The sequence below is a fragment of the Alosa pseudoharengus genome, unplaced genomic scaffold, assembly GCF_046254945.1.
Source record: "Alosa pseudoharengus isolate Yale_2024_CS ecotype anadromous, Long Island Sound unplaced genomic scaffold, YU_APseudo_1.1 YU_APseudo_1.1_scf_96, whole genome shotgun sequence".
Taxonomy (NCBI): Eukaryota; Metazoa; Chordata; class Actinopteri; order Clupeiformes; family Clupeidae; genus Alosa; species Alosa pseudoharengus.
This window is the reverse complement of record NW_027468888.1, coordinates 110,706-125,469: the sequence shown is the minus strand read 5'-3', so window position 1 is coordinate 125,469 and position 14,764 is coordinate 110,706. Positions and strand designations below refer to the sequence as shown.

The 14,764-nt window shown below is 43.8% G+C and overlaps 1 protein-coding gene across 1 annotated transcript in view; it reads right to left on the bottom strand.

The window, feature by feature from the left end:
* Window positions 1-602: 602 nt before the first annotated feature.
* LOC143116200 (semaphorin-6B-like) overlaps window positions 603-14,764 on the bottom strand; it is a gene marked incomplete at its 3' end in the record, with an annotated part of 50,265 nt that continues 36,103 nt past the window's right edge. The window contains 6 exon segments of the mRNA XM_076277624.1: window positions 603-661; window positions 2,485-2,562; window positions 6,653-6,793; window positions 12,779-12,958; window positions 13,622-13,771; window positions 13,875-14,006. Of these exon segments, the coding sequence (XP_076133739.1) occupies window positions 603-661; window positions 2,485-2,562; window positions 6,653-6,793; window positions 12,779-12,958; window positions 13,622-13,771; window positions 13,875-14,006 (740 nt within the window).

Sequence of the window (14,764 nt, the reverse complement as noted above, 5' to 3'; positions counted from 1 at the left end):
AAGTGAAGATAACAGGCCCTCGCTCCGTCGAGTGTGTGTGTGTGTGTGTGTGTGTGTGTGTGTGTGTGTGTGTGGCCATTATTGCGGCTGAATGTTATTAAGCATGGGTGAAGGGAGTGGAAAAGGAGAGGAAAACATGTCTCGTAACAACACTGACAGATGTGAAATCGTTAACAAAGGGGAACTCAGTAGGCGACATGAAACTGGGCACACCACCAGTTTCTACCCAGGAGCCACTCTCTTTGTAGTCTGTTTTGTATGTATTGTGAATGAGTGAGTGAGTGTGAGTGTGAGTGTGTGTGTGTGTGTGTGTTTGTTTGTATTGTATGTGTCCTGTTTGTGTATAGGTGTGTGTATGTTGCGTGTGTGTGTGGGGTTGTAGGTGTGTGTATGTGTGTGTGTGTGTACAGTATGTGTGTGTGTTTGTGTGTGTGCATTTTGTTTGTATTATATGTGTCCTGTTTGTGTATTGGTGTGTGTATGTTGCATGTGTGTGGGGTTGTAGGTAGGTGTGTGTGTGTGTGTGTGTCTGAGTGTGTCAAACAAAGTGTAAATGATTAATCCTTACACAACAAAGTAAAAAAAGGGAACCCAGCTCTTACCGTCACAGTCCCCCAGGTGGGATGTGTTCCCCTGTTCCACGTCTTGCTCAAACGGTATCCTGCAATGCAGGGAGAATGCTGTTATTTATCAAAGCCTTGGCTCGCTCGCTCGCCTCCAAAACATCATGGCTTCCTACTGGGGTAATATCATAATAACAGCAGAGAGCAAAAACTCATATTTGAAGAGAAAAACACTGAGATTCATAATTGAAGGAAAAGCAGAGGAGCAGAAAGAAAATAAAAAAAGAAGAGAAAGAAATCTTTCTAGGTGCTCTTCTTCTATTGTTTGATTTTCTTTCACTTTGATTAGTCAGACTTACACAAATCAAAGGATGCTTTTAACAATACAAGGCGAGGCGTTGGGATATCAAAGGCAATTAATACATCTGAAGTTCTGCCGTGTGCTTCTTTTGCGGGTCCCTCCACCGAGCCTGATCAAGGCCCACGAGCGGCCAAACAGAACCATCAAGCTGGGCCCGGCTGGGGCGTCCAGACCTCAAAGCCCTGGCTAATGAAGAAAAATGTGCGCTTGCGTGACTCCTGTCCAGTGGCGTACATCAGGCGAAGGGAAAAACCCGAAGCGACGCACAGCGTGGTGCAGAGGTGCATGCTGGGGGAGAGCTCTGAATATGCAACGTCCCAGGACAAGCACTCAGCCTAGGGGTCAGTTTCGCAACAAAAGGACGGCATTTTCGGGAAAGCTGGCTCCCACGCCAGTGTGTGTTAATGGTTTACGGAGAAAAAAGAGCCCCTATAAAAGATAATCTCCCCGCCGACTGCTGGCTCAGGGCTATAATCAAGAGAGCTCCTCAGAGATGGGATGGCAGGGGCTGTTTTATAACACAGAACCAAAGGAATTTAAATGAGTTTACATGCTCCTCGCAGCTCCACATGGAGACAGGGACCAACACATTAATGCACTGCTGAACTATGGGCCATTTGAGGAATCACACACACACACACACACACACACACACACACACACACACACACACACACAGGCCCCAAGATGGAGGAATGGAATATGTAAACACCATTGTTATTAATTTTTTTTCAGCGTGATGGATTCCGGTCATTTGTTTAGTACCGAACAGTTAAGAGCGACTTCTATTATTTCCTCTTTGGGGAGAGGAACGATTTATAGGCAAACTAATTTCCCCCATGCTATGCAATCCAGAATCGATCGGCAGGTTGAACTGAGTAAATCCAATGACAGGAAACCTGAGTGGTGTAAGTGGATCGGGGCGATGAGAGGTAAGGTAAGGTAATGCGGTCTTGGGGTGGATGTTTTGCTGTTGTCTGGGCTGCTGGATGCCGTTGTGTTCACAAGGCTAATTCAGTAAGAGCGGTGGTTTGAAAGCAGCGGCTGCTGCCTTTGCTGGGAAGTCGGGGTTATCGCACAACCACAGTGGGCAGAGATACAAGGAGTGGAGAGAGAGAGCAGGACACACACACACACAGACACTGTACACACACACACACACACACACACACACACACACACACACACACACACACACACACACACACACACATACTGTACACACACACACACACACACACACACACACACACACACACACACACACATACACACACACACATACTGTACACACACACACACACACACACACACACACACACACAAACAAAAACAAAAACACAAACAAAAACACAAACACACACACAATTACACACACACACACACACACACACACACACACACACACACACACACACAATCTCTCTGTCTGTGTCTTTTCACAGAAGAGGTCTACAGGGCAGACACAGTGGGAAGGTTGGATGCTGCCATGCGCTGTACTTCAAGAAGTATGCAGCGAACAGGAAGCAGTCATGCCCTCGCTTCCTCCAAAGAGCTCACCTCGTTCCGGGCCGCAGGAAGGAGCAGGTGCTGCCTCGGGTCCAGCCGCAGTAGGGGTCTCGCGAGGCGATGCAGTTCCTACAGCACAAGCAAAAATAAATAAACAAAGAATAAAAAAACAAACAAGCGAACAACAAAACAAGTCCAGTTGGGTTGGTCGGGCCAGATGGAGCAGGCTCAGCACTATGAGAGAGAGGTGGTGCTGGTGGGTTTTCTCATGCGTGTGTGTGTGTGTGTGTGTGTGTGTGTGTGTGTCTGGGCCGGGTCAAAGCACACATTACACGCGTGACATGTGCCCACTGCGGGCTGTGGCACACTGGACTCAAGATACGTCAGAGGTCAGAGTGAATGTGTGGGATGGGGGGAGCAATGGAGAGAGATGGAGAGGGAAATGAACAGAGAGAGAGAGAGAGAGAGAGAGAGAGAGAGAGATGGGGTTAGATGAGGAGATAACGGAGGGAGTGAGAGGAACAGAGAAAGAAAGAGGGATAGGCGTGAGATAGAGAGGTAGACAGCAAGAGAAAGAGACATGGATAGAGAAAGAAACTGAGACAAAGTGAGAGAGAAAGAGAGCGAGAGAGCAAGAGAGCGAGAGAGAAAGAGAGCGAGAGAGCAAGAGAGAAAGAGAGAGAAACAAAGAGAGAGGGAGGTAGAGGCCTCTATAGACTGCAGGAATGCTCAGTGCAGATGTCCATGCTTGTTTCTTCTGGCTGTCTGACTTTGGTATACAGCATTACGCAACCATGGGAAGGTTACTCAAGGATGTTCGCCAAAAGACAAAAGGTTTTGATTCGGAAAATCCACTGAATGTGTGAGCATCAGAAGTCAAAGAGACAGGGGTCACAGATGTGTGTGTGTGTGTGTGTGTGTGTGTGTGTGTGTGTGTGTGTTTTGAATGAGTATGTGTTTTTGACTGACGTTATGAAAGTCTGTTTGCCATTTTGTGTGTGATAAGTGTGTAAGTTGATGCATGTTTGAGTATATGTTCTCGTGTGTGTGTGTGTGTGTGGGGGGGGGTTTGGGGGGGAGGTGGGGGTGTAGGTGAAAGTGCACATGCATTTGTTTGTGTATGTGTATTGTATGTGTGCTTATGTGCATGTTTACATTTGTATGTGTGTGCATATGTGTGTGAGTGTGCATATGTGTGTATGTTTGTGCATATGTGTGTGCGTGTGTGTGCGTGTGTGTGTGTGTGTGTGTGTGTATGTGTGTGCATATGTGTGTATGCATGTGCATAATGTGTGTGTGTGTGTGTGTGTGTGTGTATGCGTGTACATAAGTGTGTGTGTGTGCATATGTGTGCGTGTGTGTGCATATGTGTGTCTGTGTGCGTGTGCGTGTGCGCGTGCGTGTGTGTGTGTGTGCGTGTATGAGGGGCCGTCTAGGCCTTAATTCATACTTGGTCTTACACACACTATCATAACCTTGCACATACACCACTATACTCATGCACACTCACTATTATAGTCATTTTACATGTATGTATGAGAGGGTATAGTCGTGTATGTGAGAGAGTATAGTAGTGTATGTGACTAAAATATGACTTCGCCAGACAAAAGGAGCTGGTAGCCTAGGCAATTATAATAGAATAGGCACCCCTCATGTCTTTGTAGCCTAATTTGCATTCGGTTTGCAGTAGAAGTTTAATATTTAGTCACATAGGAGTTGGCTGATTTTTTCCTCGACCACTAGGTCTACACGAACCACGAACATTGTTGACAGTGTAGGTCCCGCCCCTTCCTTGATTTTAATTGGCTAGCTAGAGAGAAGTGACATTGACAAACCAATCAGGAACTGAGAAATCAAACTCCTTCCGTTTCATGCAAACTCCCTTCCGTTTCATGCAAACTCTCTCACACACACCACTATACTCTCTCACATACACCACTATACTCTCTCACATATACTACTATACTCTCTCGCATACACCACTATACTCTCTCACATTCACTACTATACTCTCTTGCATTCACTACTATACCTTCTCACATACACTACTAAACTCTCTCGCATACACTACTAAACTCTCTCGCATACACTATTATACTCTCTCACATACACTATTATACTCTCTCACATACACTACTAAACTCTCTCGCATACACTACTAAACTCTCTCGCATACACTACTATACTCTCTTGCATACACTAGTATACTCTCTCGCATACACTACTAAACTCTCTCTCATACACTACCAAACTCTCTCACATGCACTACTATACTCTCTCGCATACACTACTATAGTCTCTCACATATATGACTATACTCTCTCACATACACTACTATAGTCTCTCACATACACTACTATAGTCTCTCACATACACTACTATATTCTCTCACATATACTACTAAACTCTCTCACATACACTACTATACTCTCTCACATACACTACTATACTCTTTACTCTCTCACATACACTACTATACTCTCTCACATTCACTACTATACTCCTTCACATACACTATTATACTCTCTCACATACACGACTATACCCTCTCATACATACATGTAAAATGACTATAATAGTGAGTGTGCATGAGTATAGTGGTGTATGTGCAAGATTATGATAGTGTGTGTAAGACCAAGTATGAATTAAGGCCTAGACGGCCCCTCATATGCGTGTGCATGTGTGTGTGTGTGTGTGTGTGCGTGTGTGTGTGTGTGTTAGTGTTAATTTTGTCACCTATTTTTAATTTAGTCCTAGTCTTAGTCTTGTGACGAAATGTCCTTTTTAGTCTTTGTCATATTTAGTCATTCAAATATAATTTTTGTTGGTCAAGTTTTAGTCGACTAAAAGTCTCGTCATTTTAGTCTAGTTTTAGTCAAAAGAAAAGTTAGTCTTTTTTTTATAACAAATTATTTCTGATTACCATTTGAGTCAAATAGTGTTTCACACATCTCAATTTTCAAACAATATTGTGTGTCCACAGGGCTACTCGTCTGTTATAATTACTCATTCTGATTTTTTGTCAGTCAGTATGTTTACATGCACAGGTAAGTCGAGCTACAGTTGTAGCTCGGCTGGGATTTGACCATAGACAATAAAAGATTTGACTGGACCACTGTCATATTCGTAGACCAGTGTTTCTCAAAGTGTGGTCCGGGAATCACTGGTGGCCCGCAAGCTATCCCAAGTGGTCCGCGAGCAGACGTGGTAAAATATAATATAGATGAGTTGTTTGCAATATTGAACCAACTTGTATGTAAAAACAGTTCTGCAACACTGTCTATGTAAGATATGCCAGTTTAAATAATACAGTATGAATCCACACAATAAGCAAAGTGCAAATACGCAAGGTGGTTCAGTGAGTAGGCCTATAGTGTAGACTAATTATAGGCTACTGTTGAAGTAGGTATAATCTTTTTTTTTTTTTGCTAGGGTTAGTTAAGTGGTCCTAAAACTGAAAAAGTTTGAGAAACACTGTCGTAGACCAAAGTATTAATGTTTAGTCCGCCTCGCTAGATGGCGATACACAACACAACACATTCCCCAAACAGACTCTCCATCTTAGCCATAGCTAACTTGCTAGCGAACTTTCCATATTAGCTTACTTGCTAGCAAACTTTCCATATTAGCTTACTTGCTAGCAAACTTTGCATCATCAGTCTAACTAGTTAAATAGTTGACATTACATGATGAACATTTTTGTATGGACATTCTGGGGGATGTTAATTTGTATGAGAGAAGCTTCAACTTCTGGGTATGTAGCATTGTGGCATAAAGCTTAGGTAGTTAGCTTGCTAACTCTGGCAGAAATCTCCAGTGTTCTTGTTCCATGTAGTTTCGTGTTGCAGCCACAGGGTTGCAGCAACAGCACGTAGACTAGCCTACAGGAAAGCTGTTGCGTATGAACTCATTCGGAATATTTTGAAAACGTAACAGCTAGATATTCTGTCTTCTCATTTTGTAGACGAAAATGAAGAGAGATTTTATCTTAGTTTTTATTTCATGCAAAACATTTTAGTCTCGTCTTTTTTCATCAACAATAATGCATCTTAAGATAGTCTTAGTCAGTGTTTCAGGACATTACTGCCGTCTCGTCATCGTCTCGTCTTAGTCATGAAAAAAAAGGTTGTTGACGAACATATTTCCTCTCGTCTCGTCTGACGAAATTAACACTAGTGTGTGTGTGTGTGTGTATGTCTGTATTTGGCGCAGGACTCACTTCATGCAGCGTGAGTAGAGCTGGCATCGGGCCACGGGCACCCTCACCACACAGGAGGGGAAGGCCAGCAGCAGGGTGTGGCTCGGACGGTCCAGGATCAGAGACAGCAGCTGCCGCGCCTGGGGAGAGTCCTCTCCACACCTGTGTCCACACACACACACACACACACACACACACACACACACACACACAGACACACACACACATGCACACGCACACGCACGCACACGCACACACACGCACACAAACAAACAAACATTTGTTCAAGTTAATACACACAAATGCAAACATAAAACCCTTTTCAGGACACGTAGGTTTATGGGGTACAAGGTTATTCACTGGCCATTGTTGAACATTACCCATACTTAATAACTCCCATACATGTAGAAGATCCCTGACTTCAAAAAGCTGGCCCTACAGTTATTAGCACCTCTTATCTGCTTTTCATAGTTCAAAACGGCTTCAAAAAAATTTAAACCAGCAGAAAGAATATCCCTTGATCTGAAGATTCTTTAATATAAAGGAAATGTGTAAAGGACTTTTTACAGGGACCAGCCGAAAGGCCCTTGAAAGATTTGATTCCACTGTTATTAGATGGAAGGCCTCAAGATCAGTACAAGGACGGAGGCACAAGATAATGGCCTGTAGGCTGCAGCGCTGAACAATTTCTGAGAACATTCAACATTTTGTTAATAACTTTCCCTGTATGCAGTCAAACTACAGACACATGATGAAGAAACAGGACAAAAAACTCACTATTAAAAGTTTAATGTTTTCCATTATGTAATATTCTCCCTGACGAAAACCATCTGCAACTTTACAGTCAGTTCTCATTTCTGTGGTGGACTGAACAAATAGCTTATCTAAGACAGACAGCATAACCTCAAGCAGCCAAACCACAATTAACTAACTATATGAGCAACACAGACCGCAGTTGCCACCACAACATACTCACACTAAACGCTCATACTCACACTAAACGCTAAACACGCTGGCTTTTCTCTGCCCTACAATAAGCATTAACCTCCCTTCTGCCCGTTATTAACACAGAGTTTTTTATTTTTCACTCCTTCTTGTATTCCCCTCCTCCTTCAGTCTCTCAAAAACACGACCTCTCTCTTCTCCTGGACTGTGCCCTGTCTCGCCTCGCCTCGCCTCGCTCCCCTCACTACAGACAAGCACATCCAATTAACCGCGGCCAGCGATAGCGAGGAGGCAGAGGCTCTGAAAAGCCTCCAAACTGCCAGCGTTGTCATAAAGCTGTCTCCATGGCAGCGGGTGCTGTTATTGATAACTCCTCTCTGATAAACATCAAAGCGTGCGAGGCGCCCCAGCAAAAAACCCTGACGCGCTAGACGTTAATTAGCATACAGCACTAGAGTGCACAGCACGTCTCACTCACACACCTGGTGCGAGTGTGTCCTTGCGTGTGTTTGTGTGTGTGTGAGACTCATAATTGTTTATGTTTACGCTCATGCATAGTTATTGGTAGAGTCTCTGATTATGGCATGGCTGGGTGATGTGGAGTCATTAAGAGGAATTTATCAGACACAACGGGTACGCAGTGAGTCACCGCGTAATGAAAAACAGCAACTAGAGTAGGAGCGTGTGTGGGAGAAAGAGAGCAGGAAGAGGAAGAAGAAGGAGACAAGAGGGCAACACCATCAAGAAATATGCTAGACAGCACACACACACACACACACACACACATACACACACACACACACACACACACACACACGAGAGAAAGAAGTAACAAAGATAAGAGACTGAAAATGTCTCTACTGAAAATGTGACAATGAAACAAGAGAATGTAAGATAAAAAGGGAAACAAGGACAGAGGGAGAAAAAGAAAGAGAGAGAAAGGGAGAGAAAGAAAGAGAGAGGAAGAGAAAGAGAGACAGAGGGGGAAAAAGAGAGAGGGAGAGAAATACAGAGTGAGGGAGAGAAAGAGAGAGAGAAAGAGAGAGGAAGAGAGAGAGAAAGCATGCAGAGGAGTGAGATTCATAAGCAAGTGCAAGAGGGCACCAGTTATCAGCTTTTCTCTTCTCCTCTATTTCCATAGCGTTCTGGCAGTGAGTGTGCAGGCAGACTCAGGAAGCCATTTTGAGGTGGAAGGAAGCATCCTTGACCCTGGGCAGGCTGTCAGGTCCGCCTGACCCCGGCTGGTTGATGAGAGACGCGAGAGGTTAACTGAGGGCACACTCACACAGGCCTGATCTGATTACCTCATTCACTTTTGTCTGATTAGCTGTGGCCGTCCTGCTGCGTGTGTGGTAATGAGTGTGTGTGGAGGGGTGTGTATGTGTTTGTGTGCTTGAGCATGTGTGTGTGTGTTTGTGAGGTGTGTGTTTCACATGTGATTGCATGTGAGAGTGTATGCATTTCAGTGTTTATATGTGTGTGTGTTTGTGTGTGAGTGTGTACTTATTTCAGTGTACTTGTATGTGTGTTGAGTGTATTTACATGTGTGTCTATGTTAGTGTGTGCATGCATGTGTGAGAGTGAGCGTGTATGTGTGTGAGAGTGTGTGTGTGTGTGTGTGCGTGTGTGTGCGTGTGTGTGTGTGTGTGTGTGTGTGTGTGTGCATGTGTGTGCGTGCGTGTGTGTGTGTGTATGTATGTGTGAGTGTGTCTGGCTGTCTGTCTGAGCCTCCCTACCATGCGTGGAATTGTAAAGCGAATTAGCCACCGTTTCATAATCCGAGTCTGGCTGCTGGAAGCTCTCTGATATGGCGAGCGTCTGCTGAGAGCTTTTAGCGCTGCGTGACGCGTTTGATGGGGTCATGGATGACATCTGAACCTTTCAAGAACGCCACAATTCTCTCATTTGCACCATTTCACAACTTCTCAGTTTCACACTTAAAGAGAGATAAAGCGAGCAAGACAGAAAGCATATATAAGTGAGTGAGTGAGTGTGTGTGTGTGTGTGTGTGTGTGACAGACACATATGCCACAGTGGAATAGGGGGAAGAGTGCGAAGAATGTGCCTCCTTCTCGCTGTCGCAAAGGCAACAGGGATTTGCAGGGCAATTAGCACAATAGCTATGGTTAGGGGAGTCTTGCTTAAAAACACGTCTCATTGCCTTCAGCGTGAGATAATAACCAACTAATGCCCCATCTGTTGAGTCTGCCAGCTTCTCTTCCTGAGCTCCCAGCACTGCCACAGCGAGCGGTTCCACCATAAAACACACACTCTGACACAAACAACACGCCAGATCTTACCGACAGGCGGACGGTAACCCTTGTGCTAATGAAGCTCTTGACTAACCGCTAGGGGAACTCTGGAGGTACACATACTTATGAAGGCTTTTAATGGTGATGATACACCATTGAGATGTATCATCATACTGATGAAGACTTGTGATGGCGATGATACATAGGGCAACTTTTTGAGCAATGTGGCCGGGCCATCACAATCATCCAATGTTCCCATTGGATGACTGCGATGGTGCTCACTGATGATTAAAGTTCTCCCAATAAATATTTGTTTGCCCAGTTGCATCAGTGGGAACATGCCTGAACATCTCTCAGCAACACTGAGTCCTGTGTGTCCTTTGTCCATCCAATAACATTTCTCAAAATGTTGCCCTGTGTATGTAGTTAATCATCACTTTAACTGTCCAGGTAAAGGCTAATGATAAAAGTGTGTCCTAAATGAGAATGGTGTAAACATATGTGTGTCCTAAATGAGTATGGTGTAAACATACTTGATAAAAGTGTGTCCTAAATGAGTTTGGTGTAAACATACGTGTGTCCTAAATGAAAACATAAGGTGTAACATAAAACATATGGTGTAAACATACTTGATAAAAGTGTGTCCTAAATGAGTATGGTGTAACATACTTGATAAAAGTGTGCCCTAAATGAGTATGATGTAAACATACTTGTGTCCTAAATGAGTATGATGTAAACATACCTGTGTCCTAAATGAGTATGATGTAAACATACTTGTGTCCTAAATGAGTATGATGTAAACATAATTGTGTCCTAAATGGGTATGGTGTAAACATACTTGATAAAAGTGTGTCCTAAATAAGTATGGTGTAAACATACTTGATACAAGTGTGTCCTAAATGAGTATGATGTAAACATACTTGTGTCCTAAATGAGTATGGTGTAAACATACTTGATAAAAGTGTGTCCCAAATGAGTATGGTTAAACCTCTTTGTGTCATAAATGAGTATGGTGTTAACATACTTGTGTCCTAAATGAGTATGGTGTAAACATACTTGATGAAAGTGTGTCCTAAATGAGTATGGTGTAAACATACTTGGTAAAAGTGTGTCCTAAGTGAGTATGGTGTAAACATACTTGATAAAAGTGTGTCCTAAATGAGTATGGTGTAAATATACGGTAACACTTTATTTGAAGGGGTTTACATAAGGGTGACATGTAACCGTCATAAGAATGACATGACACATGTCATGTACATTAATGACACATTATTGATGTTTATGACTGTTGTCATAATGTGTCATTCGGTTTTTGGAATGTCAAGTTGACATTGTTTGGGTGTCATCATTATGACAACTTGACATTAGCCAAGATGACATTATTTGACAGTGTCTTTGTCATGACAACTTGACATCAGCCAAGAAAATGTAACCCGTTTACAATATTGTCATGACGACTTGACATTAGCCAAGAAAGAAATGCAAGGTGTTTGGCCTGACTTATCTTCTAGGTTTCTGAAGGGATGGGCCTGAAAAATTGACTGTCATGACACCATTATAATTGTGTCATGAACACTTTCCTTGGCATGATATTGTCATGACAACTTGACATAATTGTTTAATTATTACATTATCATTCACTACATACAGTACATGAAACTTCAGCACTAGCATACCACTCGGTGAGTTGCACAGTTTTGAAAACAAACGTTAATGATTGTTTCAGTGTCCACCACTCTAGTTCATCCAAAACAAACCAGAAAAGCGACTCAAAGTGCTAAAACCACTGCCACCTACTGGACAAATACGGTGTGCAGGGAAAACATAACTAAAAGTAATCAAGAAATTAGATATAATGTAATCCTATTAGTAGGCTATTTTCGAGTGGGTTACATCTACAATGTACGTTCAATATTGTAATGAACTGAGTCTAGCTGGTTTATGAATGTGCTCCCATGATGCTGTGCAGTGTGATGTGTTATGTTGTATGTCATGTCTGTCGTGTTTATGTTTTACAGTGAGTTGGAGTGTTAAGAGCCAGGTTTGGCTGGTGTGTGTTTGCATGCAGCCTAGGGCAGACGTTCAGTGCTGGGGCATAAGGGCCGGGTCTGGCCCGGCATTACTGTTCGTGTGTTAAAGTGTCTTAAGCCAATAAAAACCATTCTGAGACAACATTGCAGTTTGCTACAATATGTTGAGTATATCTAATTTAAAATGGTGTCATGACAGCCAATTGTTCAGGCTCATCACTTCATAAACCTAGAAGATAAGTCAGGCCAAACACAGTTATATGTCAAGTTGTCATGACAATATCATGCCAAGGAAAGTATTCATGACACAATTATAATAGTGTCATGACAATCAATTTTTCTGGCCCACCACTTCACAAACCTAGAAGATGAGTCAGGCCAAATACAATTATATCTCAATTTTGCATTTCTTTCTTGGCTAATGTCAAGTTGTCATGACAGAGACACCCTCAAATAATGTCACCTTGGCTAATGTCAAGTTGTTATAATGATGACACCCAAACAATGTCAACTTGACATTCCAAAAACCGAATGACACATTATGACAACAGTCATAAACATCAATAATGTGTCATTAATGTGCATGACATGTGTCTTGTCAATCTTATGACGGTTACATGTCACCCTTGTGTAGACCCCTTCAAATAAAGTGTTACCAAATATACTTGTGTCCTAAATGAGTATGGTGTAACATACTTGTGTCGTAAATGAGTATGATATAAACATACTTGTATCCTAAATGAGTATGGTGTAAACATACTTGTGTCCTAAATGAGTATGATGTAAACATACTTGTATCCTAAATGAGTATGGTGTAAACATACTTGTGTCCTAAATGAGTATGGTGTAAACATACTTGTGTCCTAAGTGAGTATGATGTAAACACACTTGTATCCTAAAAGAGTATGGTGCTAACATACTTGTCGGCGTTGAAGCCCTCCAGTTCCTCCAGGAGGATGTTTCCGCTGGTCACTGTGTTGTCGGAGTTCGGTAAGATGAGGAACTTGAGGATGGTTCCGCGGCTGGAACCCAAGAAGAGAACGGTGCGATTCCGGTAGGGCCCGGCCTCAGTGTCCACCACCATCTTATTCAGCTGGTACCTGACGATGAGAAAAATCAAAACAATCACCAAACACCACCAACGTCATGTCCGGACACTGAGCAGGAACATCTTGTCTCGGATCTCTCTCGTGTCTGGCATTATTCTCTTATCCCTGCTGAGACACACTCCGGCCGAGTTTCAGACATGAAATATTAATCAAACCCCATCTCTGAGCAGGCGGGCGGCCGGAAGAATGCATTAACGTGCAGTCATTAATGTAATTAAGCTGGAAACTGCCTCCTCTTGTAACAATAGCACAAGGGATGAACCACTGTGGCGCTCTAAAGTCTTTGCATATGGAATGATAACGCTCTAAAATAAGAAACTCTCTCTCTCTCTCTCTCTCTCTCTCCGAGGGGGGATTTCAAACATTTCTCCAAACAGCTTGTGACAGTGATCTTCTCACGGCTCTGGGCCAGCGGGGTATGATGCTCTCCAGCTGCCGCTGGGGGCCCTGCAGCCTGACTCTCCCCGCGGGCAGATCTTCCGCGCCGCACGGAGGGATGGGAGGATGAGCAGTGGTGCTCCAACAATAAACAACCGGTGTTTTCGAAATCTGATGAGTATTTGATGAGAGCGGAAGAGAGAGAAAGAGAGAAAGAGACAGACATAGAGAGAGAGAGAGAGAGAGAGAGAGAAAGAGGGAAGAAAAGAGCCTCACCTGACCATGGTCCTCACGATCCAGGGCCTCTGACCTAGCGAGGGCACGGCCTCATCCATCAGGGGGTGGGTCTTGACGAAGGTCAGCATCTCATCCGGGAAGGAGTTGGACGAGTTGTACTTGGAGCCGGGGCCAGCGCAGCCTCCAGGCCTGACAGAAAACAGATGTGTGGTGAGTCAGACTGAGCTGATGCTCATGCACGGGGTTTGCTTTGTCCACTTTTGGTCATAAAGGGTATTCCATGGGTCAATACCTGGGTTTAGGGAGGAGCTCGTCGGGAAAGGGGGTCCAGATGGATTCCGGGGACTTCTGCTCCTTGAAGCGGCCGTCGAACACTCCGGCCAGCTGCTCCATGTCGAAAGCACACACTGCCGAACCCGGAATACTGCAGGAGGAAGGAGACAGTCGGAGAGAAAGAGAGAGAGAGAAGAGGAGAGACAGATAAGGGATAGAGAGAAAGGCAGAGAAATAGAGAGAAAGAATGAAAGAGGGAGAGAGTAGTGGAGGACAGAAAAGAGGCCAAGGAAAAGACCAAAACAGAGAGAAAGAGAGAAAGAGAGAGAGAGAGAGAGAGAGAGAGAGAGAGAGAGAGTTAATTTAACAATAACTTCAACTTCACAGTTAAGAGGGTTGAGGTCCAATCATTAATAATATTGTCTGAGCTTTTTTGCCTGCGCTGTAATTCTTCTGCGAGACTCATAAACACGCCGGCGTCTGCCAGGATAAGAGCCTCAACGCCACAGGCCATTTTGGGGAGCGCAGCTTGATGAGTTTCAGGATCCATCTCATCAAAAATGAAAGCACATGAGCCAATATAAAACACCGCTTCAATTACAATGTGATGAAACTGGAGCAAAACAAAAATAATAATACTTAAGTGGAAAAAAACGTCTTTTAACAGGAAGGGGCAACTTCGCTAATTTCCCGGCTCGTCTCGCAATGCGGAGTGTTCTGGAGTGTTCTTGAACTCTCGTCACCCGCTGAATCTACGAATGAGGCGGCCTGAACAGAAACATCTGCTCTGCTCCATCGTCACTGCGGAGAAGTGCATCCTACGCAGCACAGCAGCAGTGCACTGCTCTTCATGCTGGTATGCATACCCAAGAGTCTAGTCTAGTCAGTCCCTGACAGGAAGTCTGACTC